The sequence below is a fragment of the Chrysemys picta genome, chromosome 2, assembly GCF_011386835.1.
Source record: "Chrysemys picta bellii isolate R12L10 chromosome 2, ASM1138683v2, whole genome shotgun sequence".
NCBI classification, from domain to species: Eukaryota; Metazoa; Chordata; order Testudines; family Emydidae; genus Chrysemys; species Chrysemys picta.
Genome location: NC_088792.1, coordinates 152,111,868 through 152,136,451, shown reverse-complemented (window position 1 = coordinate 152,136,451; position 24,584 = coordinate 152,111,868). Strand labels below are relative to the sequence as shown.

The 24,584-nt window shown below is 50.1% G+C and overlaps 1 protein-coding gene across 2 annotated transcripts in view; it reads right to left on the bottom strand.

The window, feature by feature from the left end:
- Nucleotides 1-24,584, bottom strand: part of ADD2 (adducin 2) — a 101,124-nt gene that overhangs the window by 18,283 nt on the left and 58,257 nt on the right. For both annotated transcript variants that reach the window (XM_008168679.4, XM_005285229.5), the window contains exons 2-8: nucleotides 11,119-11,349; nucleotides 10,312-10,447; nucleotides 8,652-8,803; nucleotides 6,502-6,582; nucleotides 5,508-5,657; nucleotides 2,817-2,960; nucleotides 2,037-2,135 (exon numbers count right to left, since the gene is read on the bottom strand). In XM_008168679.4, the coding sequence (XP_008166901.2) occupies nucleotides 2,037-2,135; nucleotides 2,817-2,960; nucleotides 5,508-5,657; nucleotides 6,502-6,582; nucleotides 8,652-8,803; nucleotides 10,312-10,447; nucleotides 11,119-11,316 (960 nt within the window). In that variant the 5' untranslated portion in view covers nucleotides 11,317-11,349. The remainder of the gene's footprint in view (nucleotides 1-2,036; nucleotides 2,136-2,816; nucleotides 2,961-5,507; nucleotides 5,658-6,501; nucleotides 6,583-8,651; nucleotides 8,804-10,311; nucleotides 10,448-11,118; nucleotides 11,350-24,584) is intronic.

Sequence of the window (24,584 nt, the reverse complement as noted above, 5' to 3'; positions counted from 1 at the left end):
TCAGGTTGAAACTTGCACCACCATTGTCTCAAAGCGTTTGTACAGGTGCGCCTTGACGGTGTACTGAAGGCGAATGCCCCCCCAAGCTAGCCCAGCAAATATGCACTACGCCTGAAATACCATCCCTTGCCATGTTACACCCTCACTCCGACTGTGAGCTCTTCGGGACGGATTCACATCACGCTTTGGTTTTTACATGGGTGTAACGCCATTGACTTTGGTGGAGTTATTCCTGATTTACACTGGCGTATGCAACAGCCAAATCAGGGCCATTGTCTTTTATTCACCGTGAAAGCACCACACACGTTTATGGCACCATATAAATAATGAACAACAGCCGCAAGCGATGCAGAACATCACTCATTTTGTGTCCCCATTTGAGCTCTTGCTGAGCTCTGAAGGCTTAGAGGGCGAGGTTTCCAAATCAGCATTTGCTAATCTCTGCTCTCATTGAAGTCAGTGGTAAAGCTCCCAGAGACTTCAGTGGGAACTCATCTAGGTCAATGCCGAACACTTCTGAAAATCCCACCCCAAAACAACAGGCAATAGCGGAGGAGACGGCAAAGGCCCAATTCAAATAATAGGGCAGCAGCTGAAACTCAAGATTAAGCTGGGAGTGACTGGAAGCCACGACAGTAAATAAAGCTGTAAAAAAAAAAAAAGGAAGTTGGTTTCCGTCCTGAAGTCTGTTCCAGGGACTGCCCAGTAGAGGGAGATAAATGATCAGTGCAATCCAGACAGATTGAATTGGTGTATTCTCTGCAAAAAGAACGAGGAGTATTTGTGGCACCTTAGGGCTTGTTTATACTTACGCGCTGGTTCGGCGGCAGGCAATCGAACTTCTGGGTTCGATTTATCGCGTCTAGTCTGGACGCGATAAATCGAACTCAGAAGTGCTCCCCGTCGACTCCGGTAATCCTGCTCGGCACGAGGAGTACGCGGAGTCGACGGGGGAGCCTGCCTGCCGCGTCTGGACCGTGGTAAGTTCGAACTAAGGTACGTTATTCACGTAGCTGAAGTTGCGTACCTTAGTTCGAATTGAGGGGTTAGTGTAGACCAGGCCTTAGAGACAAACAAATTTATCTGAGCATAAGCTTTCGTGGGCTACAGCCCACTTCATCAGAAGCACAGAATGGAACATATAGTAAGAAGATAAGTATACATACAGAGAACATGAAAAGGCGGAAGTTGCCATACTAACTCTGAGGCTAATTAATTATGAGCTATGATCAGCAGGAGAAAAAAAACTTTTGTAGTGATAATCAAGATGGCCCATTCCAGACAGTTGACAAGAAGGTGTCAACTTCTTACTATATATATGTCTTCTTACTATATGGCCCATTCAATGCATCTGATGAAGTAAGCTGTAGCCCTCGAAAGCTTATGCTCAAATAAATGTGTTAGTCTCTAAGGTGCCACAAGTACTCCTGTTCTTTTTGCGGATACAGACTAACATGGCTGCTACTCTGAAACCTGTATTCTCTGCAGCACTCTCCTACAGCGCAAACCTTAATCTGCTCCTTGGGGGACATCTTCCCAGGGTCAAAACAAGATGTTGCCATCCTGCAGCCCACCATCTGCACCAAGCACTAGAGTATTCCACAGTTGCGGCTGGAAATTTGGGATGGATGCTTTAGAACGCTGCAGTTTATACCACAGTGATACCTTGCAAACACAGGACTCATTGTGTCTGGTACAGGGGGTTTGTAATGATCCTGGGTCTCTCCCCATATTAGGCATACCAGACACAATGCAGTCCTGTCTTAGCAAGTTATCACCCTGAGTCTGTCAGTCTATACTGGTGGTAGGGAAGGGAAAGCAAATAGTTTTGTCTTTAACTTATGGGAGACACTCCAACTTTACAGTGATAAGAGTCATAAGTACCTGGGTGGCTGGTTAGATGGAGTATTCATCTAGACTACCTAGTGCAGTGCCCTGAGCAGAGTAACAAAGCATTGTAATGAGAAGCGAGCTTGGAAACACATTGACGAGGGCTGATGCTCATTCCAACGTGCTGCCCTGGTGGAGTTGCTCACCTGGATCTCACAAGCAGCCTGCAAGTGAAAGGTTTTATAAAAAGCTTCCTCCACTGTATCTCCCAGAGTGATCACGCCGTGATTTCGCAGCACCAGAATCTGCGGGGAAAATGAAATACTAGCTAACACTGTGAATTCATTTCTTTCTAAAGAGGCTCAGAGACGCAGTCCAATGACAAGTCTGGGTTTTTGCCCAGCACCCGAAAGTCCCTGGAATGACTTGCCAGCTATTTCAGCTCACATTCGGAATGGCAGGTTCTGTAAAAAGTGACAGCAATTTAACACCTTTGTAACTTCCCAGATGTTGAGTAGTTCTGATACTTTGCCTGGGTTATTGGCCATTTCCCTGTAATCTAATCTGTGTGGCACTCCTCTTGTTGTGTCAGGATCTAATCTATGTGGCACTCCTCCAGGTATGTCAGGACACAGATGGGTAAACTGAGGCACAAAGCAATTGGGGGGCCCAAACTCAAACAGCAGGGCAATAGCCCAGCCAGCCGTAGAACCCAGATCTCTCAGTCTGGTGCTTTAGCCATATGATGGACCAAAATCTTACGACAAGTCAGAATGTGAAGCCCTGACAGGACCGCAAACCAGAACCCAAACCCCAGCCCAGGCCTGGTTTGGACCCAGATCTGAACGCCACCTCTTCAGCCCATCTCCAATGAAAATATGACTGGGCCAAACCCATTCCTGGAGCAACTCCACTGAGCTGTATTAGCCCGACAGCTGATCAGACATAACATCTTTCAGTCCGAGAAGCGTGACTTTTCTCCTAACCTTGCAGGTTGGTCCAAGGCACTTCTGTAGCTCAATCCTGTCTGCCTCTTCCTCCATCTCTCCATTGAAATCGAAGTACACCATGTTGCCCAGCAGCAATGCATCGTGGGATACAGGCAGGATGCCACATTTCATGGCAGACACCTGGCAAACAGAGAGAACGCAGGAAACAAAGGGGAAGATCAGCATAGAATCATAGAATATCAGGGTTGGAAGAGACCTCAGGAGGTCATCTAGTCCAACCCCCTGCTCAAAGCAGGACCAACCCCAACTAAATCATCCCAGCCAGGGCTTGGTCAAGCCTGACCTTAAAAACCTCTAAGGAAGGAGATTCCACCACCTCCCTAGGTAACCCATTCCAGTGCTTCACCACCCTCCTAGTGAAAAAGTTTTTCCTAATATCCAACCTAAATCTCCTCCACTGCAACTTGAGACCATTACTCCTTGTTCTGTCATCTGCTATCACTAAGAACAGTCTAGATCCATCCTCTTTGGAACCCCCTTTCAGGTAGTTGAAAGCAGCTATCAAATCCCCCCTTTCTTCTCTTCTGCAGACTAAACAATCCCAGTTCCCTCCCACTCTCCTCAAAAGTCATGTGCTCCAGCCCCCTAATCATTTTTGTTGCCCTCCGCTGGATTTTTCCAATTTTTCCACATCCTTCTTGTAGTGTGGGGCCCAAAACTGGACACAGTACTCCAGATGAGGCCTCATCAATGTCGAATAGAGGGGAATGATCACGTCCCTCGATCTGCTGGCAATGCCCCTACTTATACAGCCCAAAATGCCATTAGCCTTCTTGGCAACAAGGGCACACTGCTGACTCATATCCAGCTTCTTGTCCACTGTAACCCCTAGGTCCTTTTCTGCAGAACTGCTTCCTAGCCACTCGGTCCCTAGTCTGTAGCAGTGCATGGGATTCTTCCATCCTAGGTGCAGGACTCTGCATTTGTCCTTGTTGAACCTCTTCAGATTTCTTTTGGCCCAATCCTCTAATTTGTCTAGGTCCCTCTGTATCCTATCCCTACCCTCCAGCGTATCTACCACTCCTCCCAGTTTAGTGTCATTTTGGTTCCCTGCTCATGTTTAAACTAACGCACCTGTCAAGTCTGTGCTCAGCTTTGAAACCTGCAAGCTGTGGCCAAACCTGCAGCCTGTGGCCTGTTGTTGCACTTTTACGGCCCTGATCCTGCAGTATCCTGAGCATCCTTCTTCCTCTGTCTTAGTGAAATCAACGGGAGCTGAGGTTGCCCAGCATCTCCCAGCATTGGCCCCTCAAACCAACGGTTGCATCAGCTGATCAGTTCGTGGGCATATGAAGCAATGAAGGTTCAGTGTGATAGCCTATGCTATCAGTACCAATAAAAGGAACGCAGGAGAACTGCAATTTTGTAGCAGTCACATATTTTGGCCTTTCTTCTCCCAGGGGCTGCGCGTCTTTTGCTTACTTTTACGCATCCCACCCACAGTTTCTGCAGCCCTGCATCACATTAGAAGCATAAAACAACTGACCGAAGGTGAGTCAAATGAAGTTTGGAGATAAAAAAATGTTTATTTCTTAAATAACGGAACCTGAACATATCAGAGAAGTGCTCAAGTGAGGGGCACATAAAGCCCCCTTCTCTGGGGCCAGGCAGCGTGGCAGAAACAGCACAGTTCCACTGTGCAAAGAGGACTGGATGAGCACAGACCTTGCCCAGTTCTGGGTAATTCCCCTGAGCAGTAGCATGCCAGGGGCAAGAGAGGGCAGGTAGTCTCACAACATCCCTGTAAGTCAAGTATTATCCCCACGGAACAGGTGGGGAAACTGAGGCACAAAGCCATTCAGCGACTTGCCCAAGGTCACATTGTCAGTGACCAAGGTGGCAACAGAACTCTGAACTCCTGAGTTCTAGCCCCTCAAAGGGTTTAAATGGCGTTCAAAGTGGCACACGGATGCAAATCCGTTGCACTGGGGTGAATTTCATCCATCTCATTTTTGCATGAGCAAAGTCCATTTGCATGCTTAGGGGGTTGGGGAGGTGTTATAAAGTCCCAGGTACAGTTTTAAAGACCAGGTTGAATCCCACTGGAAAATATGCCTCAGTAAAGACTGGTCTCTCATAACCCATTACGCATGAAGCTACTTAGCAGAGATGGGCTTGTGCTAGACATTCAGTCTAACGAAGCCACTGCCTTTGAGTTTTGTCCCAGGATCAACAAATGCTGTGGCTGTCCGGAAACAAGAGGCCATTTTCCTGAGCAGATGTTCTGCTGTTATTAGCTCCTAAAGTAACAGCCTTATTTGATGCAAATATCTATCCTATTTAAGTATTAGAGGGGTAGCTGTGTTAGTCTGGATCTGTAAAAACATCATACGGTTTCTAAAGGGAAATGAAACTTAATACCACTGTGTCAGAGGCCCCGTTAATTCCACTGATTTTAACAGGACGTGGATCAGCCTCTGAGGGAGTGATGTGTTTGAGAGACTCGTGGAGTGGGGAGGCCACACACGGATCTCAAAACCACAGAGGTGAGCAGGGTGTTATCAGCAATGAGCCTGAACGAAGCCCTGGATTCCCCACCCTCAGGATGTTCAGAGCTGGAGCTGAACTCTGCAGCTCTCTATAGCTGCAGTGCAAACCACGGCAAACTGTACAGCAGCTGACCCTGGCAAACTGTGGCCCGTCAGCATGACTGATGGAGCTCCTTACCGCCGCAGTGGCAGGCGTGTGCAAGTGGATAATACATCTGACGTCAGGTCTGGCTGCATAAATGGCTGAGTGCAGGCCGAATCCTCTAGCGTCCACAGAAAAACTGGTGCTGCCCTGCTCCACCACTTCACCCAGGATGTTCACTTTAATCTGCAGCAGGAAAGAAATGAGGCAGCAGATTTACCGGGGAGGGGAGGAATTCACACTCCCCATGGCTCACCCCAGATCTGCAGAACACCACCGTGCTCTCTCATCAACCCGTTGGATCCACCTTCCAGGTGGCTCTGCATTCAACGAATGTGCTCCCTTCTAAAAGATCTGCTCTAGGAAGTATTTTGGGGAAGTTCTCTGGCCTGCACTCTACAGGAGGTCAGACTAGATTATCACAATGGTCCATTCTGGCCATGGAATCTATGAATTAAGCCTGCGAGGTAGGTATGAGATACAGAATCAGGTCCTACAATTTTACAGCAACTCAGCCCATTCCCGTATGGCTTGACACATCTGTTGGGATCACAACCTACTGTGTGCCATGCATGCTTGAAGAGAACATCCATCAGGTGGTTCTTGAATGTTCACTGTCCCTCAGGAGTCTGATTTGGCTCAATGAACAGATGAGGCCTCCTTATAGATAGGAGCTGGACAAAAAATGTTGAGTTTCAAAACGGTGATGAAAAAATGTAAAACTTTGAATTTTGACCCAAAAAGGGTGAAAAAAATGGTGAGATTGCCACATGTATTTCTCTCCCACTCACACCGCAGTTTTCAAACCACTCTGGAGCATTTCAAATTTTTGAGAAAAACGGTGGGAGGGAGGTGGAATTTGTTTAAAAAAAAAAAATCATAATTTTTGTGTTTTTTTTAAACCATGTGTCATACAGAATTCTTTGCTGTCAGCTTCTTCTAAAGTGGTCCCAGATTTACCAGCCTGGATTTACTTTACCATCTCGCGAGAGAGAAAGTGGAGGGAGAGGATGTTATTTAGCACACTCACCAGACTAGAAGCGGTGACTTCATTACACGAAAGACCTTTAGGGCAGATCAAGAAGTGATCCTGTTCTTTGCTGACACGCATCTACCAAAAGAAATGCACGGGGGGGTAGAGGGGAGGAGAGGCAAGTTAGGGTTAACTGGACAATTTTCAGTAGCATGTGCATTCTTACTTTCCTGGTGGCACATTCTGAGTTCTTCATATTACTAAGAGTCTCTGTCTTTTCTATAGCCATTTCCATTCCAAACTATGTCATTTAGTCAAGGGTCCATTCCATGACCGCATACTCCTGGCCAGGACTAGGGATAGATCTACACTGCAATTAAAAACCTGCAGCTGGCCTGTGACAGCTGGCTTGGGCTTGGGCTAAGGGGCTGTTAAATGGCAGTGTAGACATTCAGGCGCGGGCTGGGATGGAATCCGGGTGGGTGCTAGATCCTTCCAAGCCCACCTATAATGCTAAGAAACCAAACATAATTCCTTTCATCTGCATTTCCCTCTCAAGCCTCCAATCTCTGAGATTCCACCGCATTTCATTTTGGTTTCAGATCTCCGGGAAAGTCAAACGTGACTGACCAAGCTTGGTCTCAATACTGTGCCACTGGGGTCACAATGGGCAAGAACTTTAAACACTGGAAATTGGGGCTGAACTAAAAAGGAAGTCAGTGACAGAGAAAAATTCAAAGAGTCTAGTGCTGAATGTTCCATGATCACATGCCATGCAGCTGTGCTGGAGCTGCTAGATTTCCTAGCCTTTGATCACAAAGATAAAGGGATGTGGCATTTCTCAGTAGTGTCTATGCCACTCACTACGTTTTTTTTTTTTTTTGCTGTGTTTTCTAGTTGTCTCTGGTCCAGATGCTCAGCATAGCTCCACTGAGGATCTGGCCCACTTTGTGTAGTGAGCAACTGAATGGCCTGAAAGGGAATTCTTATCTAACCAACTGAGGAGCAGTTCCCAAGTTAGGACTGTAAAGTCAGCCTGTGGAAGTCACAGCTGGATGCTTTCTGACCATGTACATGTGCATGTAAGATCGGGGTAATCTGATGCAGGGCACAGCTGAGCAGACATCATGAGATCATTCACTTTGAACCCCCAACTCCACCTATAGTATTAAACCGCTGACCGGGTGCTTAAGCACTGTAGGTTGGAGAGGTTTTCCTTTCCCCTTCCTCTCAAGGATCATGCATTGGCTTCTGCAAGATACCAGCACAGACGGCGTGTGCCAAATGTGACATTCCTGCAGTGGCTACATGGTGTAGTGTTTGCTGAGGGATGCCAGAGTTTAATAGAAAAGATGAGATCAGTCTCCCAATCAGAACTCCCTCTCTTTATATCTTTCCACCTACAAATTTGGTCCACTCTGGTAACTGGAGGACCAAGAACTCTACGCTTCCATCTCAGCTCCACACAAGGATGTGGAGGGCAAAGGCAGGACAGCGGCAGCGTGTGATCATCTGTAGGGCCCTACCAAATTCATGGCTGCGAAAAATGTGTTACAGAGTGTGAAATCTGGTCTCCCCCCGCAAAATCTGGTCTTTTGTGTGCTTTTACGCTATGCTGTACCGATTTCATGGGGGAGACCAGCGTTTCTCAAACTGGGAGTCCCGACCCAAAAAGAAGGCACAGGGGGGTCACTAGATTATTGAAGGGGGGTTGTAGTATTGGCACCCTTACTTTTGTGCTGTCTTCTGAGCTGAGTGGCCAGAGAGCGGCAGCTGTTGGCTGGGCGCCCAGCTCTGAAGGCAACACCCTGCCAGTAGCAGCGCAGAAGTAAGGGTGGCAATACCATGCCATGCCATCCTTACTTCTGCGCTGCTGCTGGCGGTGGCTCTGCCTTCAGAGCTGGGCTCCCAGCCAGCAGCTGCTGCTCTCCAGCTGCCAGCTCTGAAGGTAGTGCCACCCCCAGCAGTAATAGTGGCAATACCGCAACCCCCCTCCAGAACCCCCTTTTGGGTTAGGCCCCCTAGAGTTACAACACTGTGAAATTTCAGATTTAAATAGCTGAAATCATGAAATTTATGATTTTTAAAATCCTACAACTGTGAAATTGACCAAAATGGACTGTGAATTTGGTAGGGCCCTAGTCCTGTTCCAGCCTCACTACAGAGATGGCCCCATGTCCACATTACCACTGGGGCTCCTCCCTCACCGTGACGTAGGTGTTGCTGAGCTGCGCCCAGCCGTACAGGTCCAGCAGTCTGTAGATGCTGCCAACCTTGCAACGCATGAGCCGCTCCCCTTTCACTAGGGACAGCGACTCGGTGCCATGGAGGTCGTTGATGGGTGTCACCATGGAGAGACCTGAGGAGAAGTAGAGCTCGGTTAGCTGGTTTGAGGGGCTCCTAGCTAGAAGGTGCTTTGGGAAGCAAGGAGGCTTCGAGGCCATTGGAACTGGCCCATCCAATCTCTATCTGTTCCCCTAGATGAGAGGCAGGACACTACCCCGAGCTCTTCAGTCCGTATCTGTTGTCTGCCATGGTGGGTTCCCTTCCCTGAGCCTTCACACCTTACCTCTCAGCCCACAAGGGCCGTGGAAGGATCTGTGGGACTCCCGAACCCATCACTGCCAGTCTTAGACTGGGATTGGGGAGTGCTGGATAAAAACACAAGGGGAGCACCCTCCCTAGCTCCATTTTTAAATGCAATTGGTTAGGGTTGATCTTATTTTTAGGATCCCACCCCCATCCTTTTTTTGCCCATTTCCTCTAAATCTTCTTTTTTTTTTTTTACACTTTGCCATTAAAAAATTGGGGGAGGGGAGGAAAAATTGGGAAGGAAAGAGGAACATTTTGCTTGATCAGAAACCTGGAAAATTAAAAAAAAAAAAAAAAACAATTTTTTGAAAAACATTCCAATTTAAAAAACCCAGACGTTTTTCATCAAAAAGCGGTTGAACAAAAAATTTCAGACAACTCTAATGTTTATCTTTTTTAGGCAATAATGTTCAGGGTATTTTAAAATACCTCTTTTATTATCACTTATTCAACTCAAGTGCACAAAAGACACTTGGGAGGAAGCTTCTCTTTGTTAAAGAGACAGCCACTCATTTCTTTAGTTAAGGGCTAGAAAAGCTCCCGCTGCAGTTCTCTGGTCTTCCAAGGAGACCTCTAGGAAAAGCAGGGAATGATTTGATATTCCTGGAATTTTTAAAGTGAAAAACAAAGAGGGGAAACCCTTCAAAATAGAGTCAGCAAAGCACAGTCTTCAAGGCCTGCTTTGGGCATTATAAAGAAGCAAATAGGAGCACAAACCCAGTGTTATTTATCCTTATGCTGTAAAAAGCAACAGAGTGTCCTGTGGCACCTTTAAGACTAACAGATGTATTGGAGCATAAGCTTTCGTGGGTGAATACCCACTTTGTCAGACACACGTATTCACCCACGAAAGCTTATGCTCCAATACGTCTGTTAGTCTTAAAGGTGCCACAGGACCCTCTGTTGCTTTTTACAGATCCAGACTAACACGGCTACCCCTCTGATACTTATCCTTATGCTGGTTGCCATTGAAGCTGACCACTGTATGGGTGTATGTGAAATCAGTGGAACTAGAGAATATTTCCCTGGAAACCATGAGAGCTTTGAACAACCCCACTCAGAGACGGGAGAGATATAGCTGAGACTGTCTTGTTAGCCTAGGGGAATTAGGCACCTCCATCCAACTGAAATTCACTAGGAGATGGGCACCATAGGTGCCTTTGATTGTCTTTCCGAATCCTGCAATCCCTGTCCCACCTCGGTTTGGTAACTTGGCGACAAGGCAGGCCTCCCCGCCCCCCTCCAGCCCCTGAGAAGGGTTATCCACCAACATACTGATGGGAGAGGTGGGGAAGACGGAGGGAGCAGTGCTGGACATGAAATCCGCGATCTGTCGCAGGGCCCAGATGTTGGAGTTGTTCCCTTTCTTCATTTGGTCTTGGATAAGGCTCTCCAGCTCCTCTCTGAAAGACTGAAAGAAGCATGGCAGGCAGTGAATCATCAGCGATTTCACAGATCGGCGCCCACGTTGCCCTACAGCCACGCCATGAACGTGACAGGGTCAGCATCTCCCTGACAAAGCCGGCAGCGCTCCTCGCCAAGGCAAGGCGCTTAATGGGAAGCAGGCTCCCCGGCCTCGCACATTAAACACAGTAAGCATTCACAGCCCTGCTGGTACAGGGGAACAAGCAACACCTAAAGAAGGACACTGGACATCAGTTGCTCTCTCTGTGCTCCATCCCTTAAGCACAGAGCATGCCCCGGTGACCACTCCAAGAGGAGAAAGCTTCATGCTTGCAGAAGGGGCTTTTAATAATGGGGCAGGGGGAGTCTCCATTTTTGGATGTCCAGCTTTAGACACCTAAGGCCAGACTTTAGAAGGGCTCAGCGCCCAACGTGCTGGGAGATTTGAAGAATCTGGCCACTCATTTTGGTGGCTCAGTGGGTCTGATCTGCAGAGGTGCTGAGCACCTTCAGCTGGTTTCCAGAGCTGGGCATTCCAAACAAATAAATAGAGGCACCGGTATTAGAGAGCCCGCTAGCGGAGAAGCTAGGTCTTAGGATACAGAGACAGAACAGGGCATAACAATCCCTGACTCCCACTCCCTAGGTTTGGCCAGTTGCCAGGCATTCTCTACGCACTGGACTCTGCAGGATCATGGTGACTCGCTTCTTCTGCTCCATCATGTTGAAGTCCTGCCGGAGATCGGCCGCCATGTTCCGGACGCGCAGATATTCTGGGTCATCTTCGGAGAACCGATCGAAGTAACGCTGTCCTTGAGGGGGCGGGGAGGAGACCGGGGGGGAAGAGACCGCCTCCGGGGTGGTTTCGTTGCTCATCTTCACGGCTGTCTAGAGTTTACTTCTTGGTACCTGTGCAGAGAGATGAAAGGGTCAAGAGCCGCCTGCAGGACTGAATGTGTGTTTATTGCACCTCTGACAGCAATATAAAAAAACCCATTCTGAATGTTGCCCAGGGGGATAGTGGATTATGTACAACTCAGTTAACAATAATGGGACGCGGGGAGTGGGGGTGGGTGCATGGCATGCAGATTCCCTTATGTTGATAACATAGGGTAGCCAACTTGGTAATATTTAAAAAACAGAAACTCTAGCAGGAATGCCAGAACCTCCCCTTCCCTGCCCCTTTCCCTGAGGACCTGCCCCTTCCCCACCCCTTTCCCCCAAGGACCTGCCCCTGCCCCTCCTCTTCTCCCGAGGCCCGGCTCCTGCCCTGTCCCTTTCCTCTTGGGCCCCGCCCCCCCGTTCGCTCTTCTTTCCCCCTCCCTCCATCGCTCACTGCTTTTCCCCTCTCTCCCCCCACCCCCCGTGTGGATCAGGAGGCACTTGCCTGCAGAGCTGGGGCTGGGAGCTGCAGCCGCCCGATGCAGGTAGGAGGTGCCCCTGGCTGAGTAGGGGTTGGTGTGGTGATGACTGGACTTTGCATGTCCAGTCAGTAGATCTGACCGGATACTATCAGGTCCCCTTTTCGACCCGACTGTGTGATCGAAAACCGGACACCTGGCCACGCTATGATAACAGACCCTATGGTTTCTCTAATAATCTGAATACTAGAGGTTCATATTATCTTAGTTATTCAAACCAGCCACAAAAAGGAAGGATGGTCCGGTGGCTGGGAGACCTGGGCTCTGCTCTACTTGGGCAAGTCACTAGCCGCCTGTGACTCAGTGGCATCTCAGTCCTGTCCTGCAGCGCCCCCTGCAGTCTCATTCCTGCTCCCCAATGCACCTCAGTCCTGTCCTGCAGCGCCCCCTGCAGTCCCATTCCTGCTCCCCAATGCACCTCAGTCCTGTCCTGCAGCGCCCCCTGCAGTCCCATTCCTGCTCCCCAATGCACCTCAGTCCTGTCCTGCAGCGCCCCCTGCAGTCCCATTCCTGCTCCCTGATGCACCTCAGGCCTGACCTGCGGCACACCCGGCTGCTCTGCTCCTGAGCCTTTCAAACAGAAATGGGCTCCCCTGTCCTTCCGCGCAGCCGTTTTGTGATTAAGACAGAGGTGGAGGAAGATGAGATGCCACCAAACTCAATTTCTTTGTGATCTAAACCAGCAGTTAAACCCACTCCTCCAGAAGCAAAAGGTTAATGCGCTCATGTGCTGAACCGTCTTTATGCCCTCAAATCGGTAGTGTTTCCCTGCATCCTCCAGGTGTGCCTGGGAATCAGCTAGTAAGGACCAATTACGAATACCGGAGCAGCAGGCTTAATTAAGGCTGGGATTTTAGAGTTCATGCTCAGGGTTCAGAGTCCCCTCTCTGCTTCCTGATCATTATCAGGCCTGTGCATTTAACAAGTGGCACAACACAGCCTGCACGGAGAGTCCCCTCCTTGGCCTGGCTCCAAGGAGATGACTTTCTGCAGCATCCTGTGCGTCGGTGCTCGGAACAGAGCCAAGCTGGGGTCACAGCAATAAGATTCTCTGTGGGCATCTCATGCAGGGAACAGGGCAGTGTCTTCACAGACAGCAGTGGCTCTGCCGCAGAACGACCCTGGATTCCATTTCTGCAGCACGTACGTGCTTTGCTCTTGGCGCTGGGGTTAATCCGGTTTCCGCAGCGCCTGCGGAGGGTGTTATGCAGACGTTTCTGAGGGTGATAAACCTGATGGGGGGGAGGGGGGCGCTGGTCTCATCAGGGGCAGGATGCATATGTAAGGGGACTGTTGCCCCCTTACTAACACTCAGTGGAGGTGTTTTGGTTGGCTAGCTCCCAGCACTAAAAGGGGAGGGGTCGATGGGAAATCAGGAGCCTGAGACTGACAGTCCCCAGGAACAATGGGGAGAGGCCAATACTCCAGATCAGCCTGATTGACAGGGCGGGCAGGCTAATCAGAGAGTCAGGAGGCCAGGCGGGGTCCTGTCCTCCATGTCTGAGCTGGAATTGCCTGGGTCAGACAGAGTGGGGCCGAGCTAAGGAGAGAGCAGGGGCCCGAGCTAAGCTGCTGGAAGCAGAGCTGCAGCCCCAAAGCCAGAGCACAGCCCAGAGAGAGCAGACCTGCCCTGGGGGGAGAGCTGCAGCCACCAGAGCCAGACGGGCCAGAGAAGCAGCCCAGGGAGCTGGAGGCAGAGCAGCAGCTGCAGTCGTGCTGAGGCAGAGTGGAGCCGGAGCTGGGGCTGGAGCTGGAGCCGTGTGCAGTCCGAGTGCGGTGAGCAGCTGGGAAGAGGAGGGGGATCCTGGGCAGTGGGCCCAGCACAGGGAGATGTCTAGGCCAAGAGGCTCTGCAGGCCAGACTTGGAGGGGGATTGTAACCCTGTCAGGGCGGGGGCAACGCTGGGAAGAAGGGTCCTGCCACCTAGAGCCACCGCCAGAGCAAGTGTCCAACCCACAGCGTCTCTGCAGCACAGCCAGGGCCTGAGAAGGAGCCTGGGACCTACAAGGAACAGACTGTGAACTGCCCTGACGTTCCAGAGACAGTTTGTGATGTTCCCTGCCACAGAGCAGGGTGATGTGTTTTCCTTTAACCTTTCCCATTTTTCCTTATTCTTTTTTTAAATTAATTGTTAATTAAACAACTTGTATTTGCTTTAAATTGTATGAAATGATCAGTGGGTCAGGGAGGTGCCCAGTGCAGAGAGGGTACCTGGAGTGGGGACACCCTAGCCCTGTCCTGGCGACCACAGCAGGGTTGGGGGTCGAGCCCCCCAGGAATCCTGGGCCCAGCCTTGTTGGGGTTACGAGGATTCTGCCAGACAGGAGAGTGGAAGGGGAGTCCTCCAGGGCAGGGAGGCCTCTGGGTAAAGGGAGTGGGAGTGAGGACTCAGATCCTTTCACTAGCCCATTTCACCGGGGTAGTGCAGAAGCCAGGAAAGTTCCCCACAATAGCGGGACCATTCCCCCCGCTTACACATAGAACATCTCTCAGCTACAATCCAGAGGGAGAGAAAGGGAGACATGCATCAGCATGTTAACAATTTGGAGCCTGGGGGCTGGGAGACTTGGTCGCTTCCTTCCAAGACCCAGTCTTTTAAGGGTTAATCTTTCCTCTTCTCAGCTCACGTTGCTGAGTACAGAGGGCTAAGTCTGTCCAGCTCCTATACTCCTTGGGTGCAGACCTTTGAGATGGCAATGGTGATTAGCCCCTAGAGAGCACACGGAAAGCTTGCGCCTAGCACCAAAGCCATGGCCGAGCCACTGCCAGAAGCATTCAGCCAGGGCGAGATCTGCTCTTTGCAAGCCACCAGCAAGCTGGAATCATGCCGTCTGCACACAGCAAGGCAGTCTTTATAGCATGGAGAGGGCAGGAGACAGCCCCAGAGTCTTAAACTGGCACCTGCCCTATAGGGAGGGCCTCTCACAGGAGCTCAGTGACCCTGAATAGCAGGGGGGGGGGGGGGGGCAGGTCCCAGCCTTAGCTCGGTGCTAATGGGTGTTTAACTACAAGGGGACTGGTTCATTGCAGCAATAGTGGAGCCTGCAGGCTTCTAGCCAGTGCAACGTGAACAGAGACTGTAGAGAACGGTGGGAACAGGGAATGCCCCAGTGAAGTCAGGGATCGCATTCTGCTCCCAAACTACATTCTAGAGCTAGGGGTATGCATGGCCCATGCTAGAGTGAAATGATACTGCTGGATGGCCTCAGACTTCGCTGAGACACAAACTACAGAGATGAGCGTAGCAGGAAAAAATGGGCCACAGGGTTTACATTCAGATCCAAATTTCTCCAAAGTTCTGCTTCGGTCTTGTTAATTCCAAAGCTTTTAGCGCCGCTTGGAAGAGCAAAGCCTCGTTTCGGCCCATAAACGAATCCCCGAGATGTTGACTTCTCCCGAGGGGGCTGGAGATTTTCTCGGAGAAAATCCAACTTAATGAAGTGTTTTGCTGCCACCCGGCTCTGCTCCCCTGGTGCTGATTGCTGAGCTTGTCCGGCTGCCTGCCCGCCCTCTCAGCCGAGCGCAGACTTTGCAGTTAGAAAGAGAATTAGAAACGGACAGCAATAGAAAACGGGCACGTTACAGAAGACCCATCCGCACCCCATGACTCTTCCCTCAATAGCAAATCTGCAAGGACAACATGCCTGACTGTCCTAAACTAAGCAGAAAGCCCAGCCCTTCAGGTGAGCTGTCGGAGACGGATCTACGGCCTCGGAAACATGTGCTGCTTTGGATACAGGTCGCCCTGCATTAACAGGCTAGACTAAAGCCAGACTGCACAGGCCAGACAGGCACACAGCACCCCCACGGCTCTGGGCAACGCACGGCTGATGGAAAATGTGATGCTGGCAAACCCATTCGGAGCTCTCATGGCATTTTGCCACTGCCCGGACAAGGGGAGGGTGCAGAGCTGAGCGAGGGTGGCGCAAACTTCCTCCCTTCTCCAAGGAGGGAGCAGTCTGATCATCCTTTCTGATTTCCCCTGGCCCTTGCAGAATGCATCAGGGAAAGATCTGTGCACCCATGCAATCTGCTCCGTGTGCTAGTACCAGCAGCAGAGGTAGCACTCAGCTTGGAGCAGACATGGGAGTGGAGGGGAACGCTGGAGCTAGAATGGCTTGCTGGAGCCACGCCGGAAAGCCCACGTGTGCTGGCAGCTAGCCTGCGTGGGCAAGAAGCGAGGCTCTTCCCTGCCAGTAGCATTTCTGCCACACCCCAGCTCTCTCGGCTGCTGACATTTCTGCATCTGCCAGTGCCTGGCTTTGCTGCGTGCACACTGGTTTCCTCCAAGCGGATGCTGCTGAAGCAACGGCAGCAGCCGTTCACATTTACAGAGCGCTAAAGACTATATAGGGTCCTTTCATTCCCTATGCAAATACAGCCACTTCTGGGGTGGAGTGAGGTAGTGCATAGCCATGCTACACAACAGGTTAGGGCAGAAGGTGAAGAAAACTATCATAAGCAACTGCATCTTTGTAAGGTGATCAGATTGGCAGGAAGTCATGACCTGGCTCCTATTATTATAATTTAAGATTTGAATGGCTGTAGCGCCCAGAGGCCAGGATCCCCTTGTGCCAGGCGCTGTACAAACACAGCCCGACTAGACAGTCCCTGCCCCACAGAGATGACAAGCTCAGGATAAGACAAGCGAAAACAGAGGGATACAGACAGATGGGGAAGTGCCAGGAAACAAGGCTCCGAAGTGGCTGCACAATACAAATAACTACAGAACACTGAGGCGGACCTTCCTGCTCTTACGATGAATGCCAGGGGATGTTTAATGACCCCCAGAGATCATGATGTCCAGCAATGCAGTGTCTGCTTCCCAACATCCCTTTATGGGGGAGCCAAAGGGCAACTGATTCCAGACAGATGAGGGTAAGGAGTTCAGGTGTGTCGTTAATTAACAGGACAGTGCAGGCCGGGGCTGAGAATGTCCCTATGTTGTGAAGTTCTCTATGGACTCTCCCCGGAATAAAGCCCTTTACCATACCCAGTGCAACTGCCATGGCTGTTTGGGGGATGTGGTCACCCTGCACCCTCAGTGAAGCACTCAAATACCAAGGTAATGGGCACAGTACAAGAACCTGAATAGAACAGAACGCTGACTCCGTGGGAGAAGAGCCACCTACCCTGCTCTCCCTGAGGAATGCTGGCCTTCTCCATGGTGTGGTCCCCTCCACAGGCTAACCCAGCTGCACCCTGCTTCGCCGACACACACACACAAAGCAGTAGAGTTGTGGGCCTCCGCTGCTGGTGCTGCTGCTACATTAGAAGCTGGTGTAAATCAGTATCGCTCCAGGGAAGTCAGTGAGGCTATGGCAGTTCACACCAGCTATGGAGCCAAGCCAAGGATTTAAGAGATTGACACGATGCATTATTTTTATACAAGCAATAAAATGTCCATTCTGCTTTCAATAAACGGATCTCCTCCTTTTTACCACCCCTTGATCACCTGCGCAAGGAAACGTCTCTTCTTTCCAGCACGTTCTGGTGGCTGTTTTGTTTCAACCTGTTTCTCCGCCCCCTCCCACCGCCCCCCCATTGCAGATGCTTGCAATCTGTGCACCTTCCCTGTCTTTTGAAGCTCTCTCCAGCAGCAACAGGGAATGCTGGGAATTACCAGGCTACGAAGGATTTAAACTCTGATAATTTCTTCCCCAATGCTTCTCTACTTCTTGCCTTCTTTGGCGAAAGTAAAAAAGCTCTCTGGTTTCCATGGTGAAGGCCGCTCCAGAAATATACGTTGCAGGGATCAACCCTTCATTTAGAGGACGAAAATGGCTTGAGAAGCCTTAGCCACGTCTAGTTGCTATGATGAGATTTCTGCCTACAAAGAAGTAGCCAAAAAAAGCCGGGGGGGAAAAATCAAATTTTGCAAGAAATTTTTTTTGTTTTTTTTCCCCCCCTTCCCTGCCAAATTGTTCATGATGTCCTCTGGGGAAAGCTCTCACCCTGTATAATAAAACATGCTGCATATCTTTCCGCACATTGCGGTCACAACCCAGGGTCTTTCTTTGCCAGCTGGGCTTGAGTTCCGGGCTGTAGATCAAAGTGCCCCCCCCGAGGAACGTTTCCCCACCTTTTTGCTTCAGTTGCTGCGCATACGAGCCACTGATTCTCCCCAGCTCTTTTCAGCTTTGGTTACATTTTTTCCTCTCCCCCATCGGCTGTGAAAGAGCAAACCATATGCCCGTGTTTTCAGAAGCCCCGGCCTCGAGCGGCTCAAGTCACTCAAGTCAGCATTTGCATGCACAGAGGTGACTCCTGACCCCCTCTGCTACTGCATTGCCTTCCACAAAAGCATCGGAAGTGGTGTGGTCTTGATGTACAACAAGAGTGGGTAGGAACTCATGGAGCCTTTCTGAGACTCCATGAAGCCCAACTCACAGATCTGCATCCCGCACTGGGCTTGAGGGAGGAGTTGGGATAGGAGAGGTTGACCAACCGCTATGTGGATCCTCCAGCTACTGACACAACATAAGCCGCTCCCCAAAGGGCATGGGCAGAATGACTGGGGGCTACTACAGCACCCTTGAGCTGGTGGGTAGGGTTATTCCTCTCCCCCTCTCCAGAGAGCCCCACCCTGTGGTGAGCCTGGCTACTGCAGCTTGGCAGAGAACCTGGCCACAGGACCTGGCCCGTGTGTGTTACATTAGGAGCACACTGGTTTGTTACTGCAGAATTAGGGGACATTCAGAGAAGGACAAGGACGATATGGGGCATGGAAACCATTATAAAGAGGGATTGAAAACAATGGGATTGTTTCCCTTAGAAAGGAGACTAATGAGAGAGGACGTGATAGAAATACATAAACTAATGAGTAGTTTAGAGAAGGGAGAGAGGAAACTACTGTTACCCCCGTCTCCTAACACAAGAGCAAAAGCCTATTCAATAAGAACATAACATAAGAACGGCCCTACTGGGTCAGACCAAGGGTCCATCTAGCCCAGTATCCTGTCATCCCACAGTGGCCAATGCCAGGTGCCCCAGAGGGAATGAACAGAACAGGTCATCATCAATGGGTTTAAAGAGGTAGGGAGGGGCAAATGTACCAGGGCTCCAAGGTCAGCCCCCCCACCCAAAAAAAACCATCTGTGTAAACAAAGTGATATGAGCGGGTGTGGGGCCCCAACCCCCAAATTTCTCTTGACGGGCCTGGAGGTAGCAAATTCAAAACGGAGAAAAAGGAAACTTTTTCCCGCACAACCTGTAACTGTGGAACTCACTGCCACAGGCTGTCATGGAGACCAAGAGTTCAGCAAGACTGAGGAAGGGAGTACACATTTATATGGATAAGAAGACTATCCAGAGTTCTAATAGTCCAAGGCTGGCTTACCTCCAGAAGCACAAGATTTACTAACCTGCCAAAAACTTGTCAGCGTTAATGGTCAGAGAATGATGAGATCCAATGTATGTGGGTGGGCAGATTATCCCACATCTGCTACTGCGGGGTTCTGACACCTTCCTCTAAAGCACCAGCATATTGCACTGGATGGACCACGGATTTGATCCAGCCTGAAGCTGCATCTTATCCTTCCTAAAAACAACCTGTGGTTGGATCATTTCATGACCAGTAATAATATTTCCCGCACTGGATTAGGGTAAAGAAACCTCATGCATCAGGGTGTCAGCGGATCATAACAGGGGTCAGGAAAGTTCCATGGCGGAGCCTGATGGTCTTTCCCTAATGCTTAGGGTGTTGCCCGAGGAGTGCTACACTCTGACACCCTATCGCTGCAGCATGAGGACACAGGTGGTAGGATATGGAGGAGCGCGGGGAGCAGCAGCAGCGTCTCCTTTTATTTTGCGCCCCAGCAAGCAGTTTCTATTCACCGAGCAAGGGAAATGCAAGGCTGGGCTAGTATTGGGTACATCCTACAGACTCCTAACCACCTATGTGCCCACGACCCTCCTCTCCAAAAGCCACAGGCTCCACGGTCCCTATTTTGGGGAAGTCAGTCTCCTCCTTTCTCTAAGTCTTTCCCCCAGCATCTGCAGAACGGAGTCATTTCCCTTCGCCTCCGCTCCAGTGAAAGGAGCATCAGACCTGTTGCCTAGTTACCCAGGGTCTTAAGGTACCACAGCACCACGGCGCAACCGCCTGCTGCCTAAATACAGACGTCAGGGGTGATAAAGCCGGCTGGATGCTGCTGGACTCTTTAGGCCTCGTCAACCAAGAGCCAGCCGGGGTGGGTGGTTGTGCACAGACTGATTGGGAAGATGAGGCTAATCAGGAAAGCAGGCTGGGGTGGGGCCATTGCTTAGAGCACAATGCAAGCACACTGAGTGGCTTTGCAGCACCAAGCTAACTCACTGCTGTCAAATCTCATGCTTCAGGGCTTAAACAATGCTCACGGTAGTGGTCAGGAATGAACTTGCTCCTCTCCTTCCATCCCCATGTACAGAACTGCATCGCGGTGATTGCTGAAGGTTTTCTCCGCATACTGAGAAACGTGAGGCAGTGGCATTCTGCCCTTAGCAGTGATCCAGCTAGATTGGCTGGTGGTGCAATCTGGCATGGCATAGGTAATGGTCCTGCTTGAAAAATCCCTCCCACCTCATCACGCAATAAGACACTCCGATGCTACAGAGAGATATACATAGACAGACGGACAAACTGAGCGCTCGAGGAGAAGGGAGTTGGGAGTAATGTGCAAAAATTCATTTTCTACCTTGACAAACAAGCAGCTTAAAAGCATGAACTTCACAAAGTTTCCACTGTTCATTAGCAATTCATACCCATATGAACCAGGTGCATTTGCTTTCACTCAATTGATCTATGCAACCTGCGCCAGCAGCACAAGGATTGCAGCATTAGAGAAGAAGGGGATGTGGATGCACAGACAGAGCCCTGGCTGGGATGATTTAGTTGGGGATTGGTCCTGCTTTGAGCAGGGGGTTGGACTAGATGACCTCCTGAGGTCTCTTCCAACCCTGATCTTCTATGATTCTATAACTTCTTCCACCACACAGCCTTGATCCCTGCTTCAAAGGAATCTTCCTTAAATACCACAGGATTCGGCCACATGCAGAGAAGGCCCCTAAGCTACCATGAAAGGGCCCATCTACACTGCAATGTAAACCCAGCGTTGGTAGAACTCAAGTTAGCAGACCCTGGGTTTGTTAACCTAAGGCTTCAGAGTCTACACTAAATTGTAATCCCAGGTTAAGAATTGTTGAACCCTGGGTTCCAGCCTAGGGCTCCAGTATCTACACTGCATTATGCAGGCCTGGGTCCAGCCACCCACATCCCAGACTTCCTAGCCCCCTCCCCAAATGTGGCTGCTCTCGCCATTTGTTCATGGAGCAGTGAACACTCCAGGACTGTCCACCAAACTTGACTGTCCAGAGGACAAAGAAAATGGGCCTGTGGGATTCTGGAATACTTTTGGTGGACTCCCAGAGCATAAATCCAGTGGGGCTGCGTCTACACTGCAAAGCAAAAGGGCTTGGACCCTGGGTCCTGGCTTGAACCCCTCAACCCCCATGGGGTCCTGGGACCATGGGTCCAAGGCCTGGGTTAGCATGGTTTGTATGTGGACGGAAAGGGGGTTAAGCTTGAGCCTGAATTCGAGCCCTGGGTTTACACTGCAGTGTAGACGTACCCTGTATGACAAAACAAATACAGACCAAATTCTCCACCTGGAAACAGAGGAGCAAAGGCACTGAAGTCAATTGGCTTTTTCTAGTGTAAGTAAGCAGAGAACGCAGCCCACGTATTTTAGCAAGAGCCACGTTCCAGTACTGTGCAGTACGGGTTTGGATTACTATAGCCGAGGGCCTGGCAGTGTTTCTCGTGCACCTGCATGGGACACAGATTCGCTGCCTGGGAGTGCAAATGCCAACCCCCTTGGTCTATGCGGGGTAGTGAACTGGGCCCATCAGATATAACACAGGCCAAAGGCCCATGCAGAAGACGAGCACACGCACGAATAACGCCCACCTGCAAAGCTGCACCACCGCATGCAGAAAACAACCAATCGCCCACACGCGCCTGCAGCTGAGACCTTTTGTGGTGCCACGCGTGATGCGTCTCCCAGTGCCACGCAAGGAGAGGGTGGGTCCTCATCACCCGCGAGTAGCTGCCCTTTAGCTCAAGTAGGAGAGCCTCAGGGAGGCAGCCCATACAGGACCATGGCATCTTGTGTCACACTCATTGCTTGGCATCTTTGATCATTTCGACGCTAGTGTCTTTGCGTAGGTCCCCTGGCATCCACCAGCGTATGCCCTCCCCGACCTGCAGGCCAGCTTGGCCTCTGGCAAGCTCTTTTCCCATCCCGGCATTTCCCAGAGATGAGCTGTGTGAAGCTGCCCTTTGGGGTTAGCAGCTCACTCTGGAGTTCTCCTTGTTGTGTGTCCTGGAGCGCGTGGGCTCAAGATGAAAAGAAGCCACCTGATGTGCTTTCAAAAACAGAAACAAAGGGAATATTTTTTGAAGCAGGGTCAATTTTACCCACACTTTGTATTTTCCGGCACAGGCACTGCCAATGCACTAGACTATCAGCCCTCTCACATGCAGGGTTTGCAACACGTGCGGTCACATTAAGACAAACATCAGTTTCCTGGAGATAAAGGAGAGGCAAATCTCAACCCCTTGAGAAAGCCAGGGCTGTGAGGCTGGGGGTATATTTCCTGTTGTCAGTGCACAGAGCAATTGTGTCCATATGCTGGTCATTGCCTTCCAATGGACCTGCTAGTTCAAGACAGGTAGGATCTACACCAGCACAGAGATGTACTATACCTGATCCAGTCGAAGGAGGTGGTGTAAGGAGCCCCTTATATCAGACGTGCTCATTACAACCTGCAAATCAAGCTCTGTGTGTCAGGCAGCGGGGAGCTACGTTGGGGGAAACCACTGTTCTGATTAGATAAATAGCAGGCTGATCTCCACCCATCTTTGGGAATGTACCTTGGGAGAGATCACCTGGAGTCTTCTGACGCAAAACCCTAAATCTTAGGAATTCAACACCTGCCACACATGGGCAGTTAGCACCTAAGCTGAAGAGGTGATAAGTGCATCCCAAGGGTGCTGAGCACCCTCAACTCAATGGCACCTTTCCGGACCGGCTCAGCAGCTCACAGGATCAGGTACCTGGGTGGCACATAGCAGTATGGCAATCTCACTCATCTGCTGCCTATTTAAAATATGCTTTGCGTTCATGTTTGTCTGTAGTATTCACATACGCACCAAAAGCTAACCACCAGGCTCCAAAGCTAGGACACTGCTGGCTACCAGAGGCCATAAAAACCACCACAGTGGCTAATGCAACTGTTAATATAAAGGTATTTTCATTATATTCTGGATAAAATGCTCTGAAACGGGGGGACAGGGGCAGGCAGCTCACCAGCAAGTGTTAATCACATGGAAGAATCCCAAGTAATATTTTTTTGCTGAGCCTTGACAGATAGGGCTGCGTTATCATAGAAATCATAGAATAGAATATCAGGGTTGGAAGGGACCTCAGGAGGTCATCTAGTCCAACCCCCTGCTCAAAGCAAGACCAATCCCCAGACAGATTTTTGCCCCAGATCCCTAAATTGCCCCCTCAAGGATTGAACTCACAACCCTGGGTTTAGCAGGCCAATGCTTATCCATTGACCTTCATACAGACTGAGCAGATGAACTGTGCTGAAGACACTTGGAAGAATCATGGATCGTGGGGGATTCTAAGGACTTAATCTCACCCCTTGACATCTGTGTGAAGTGAGGGCAAAACATTCCCCAATCAGCATCGTAACGTGGAGAGAAGTGACAGAGGTGCCGGGCAGAGGAAAACTAGGTCCAACCTTTCTAAGCCATCTGGTTCTGAAGCAGGGGGCTCTTTACTTGTTCTCATCCAAACCCATAAACTTTGTGATGCTCCATCCTAACCTCAAGCAGGACAGGTGGGACACAGGAGGGGATTCAAAGGTTCAAAACTCAGATGTTTGCTGAAATGGGTGTTCAAAACCGCAGGGTGGAGTGTTTTTTTTATTTAGGGGGGAGTGGAATAGAAGGGGCAGCACTCAGCTGCCCCACTGCCCAAGACAACTGGTTCTAAACTTTCGTTAGTGAAACAGTAGTATGCAAGCACTGAGTTCATTTAATTGTATTAATTCTTATCGGCAGTGTGGGAAGGAAGCCACTGAGTAATTAGCTGCACATTGAGCTATTTCCAATGTCGCCGTTAGAGATGACCCCTGGATCTTAAACCTTCCCTCCACCTCTTCTCCCTCCCCCTCCCCTCCCAAAAGCCGGAAGGAATCAGATGTGATCCAGATAGGCCTGAATCAGAACCCCAACTCTGAACAGATTCTGAGCTGATTTTGGATCTGAATTTCCAGGCTCAAAGCTCCTTTGTGGCAGATCCAGTTCTACAAAGTGCTGGGCACACTCAACCTCCTCTAATTTCAACAGGAGCTGGGGGTCACTCAGCCCCTGCAAGGCTCGATATCTCGCACAATCAAATCCAAGAAGAACCCATTGGCTGTCGGAATGCTTCCCCACACAGCAGAGGGTTAAACACATCACTTGGTTCTATCATAAGACTTCTGAAAGATCCCTATTAAGGCTGAAAGAGACTGAACCCAGAACGCGAGACTCCAGTTGAGTTTAAGCAGATTACAGACATACTGACTGCACACAGACCTGTGAAATAAGGACAGTCCTTTCATCTTAGAGGGTCTCAGAATTCTTTGGAAACACTAACTAAGCTCCCAACAAGAGGTCGTTATCACTAT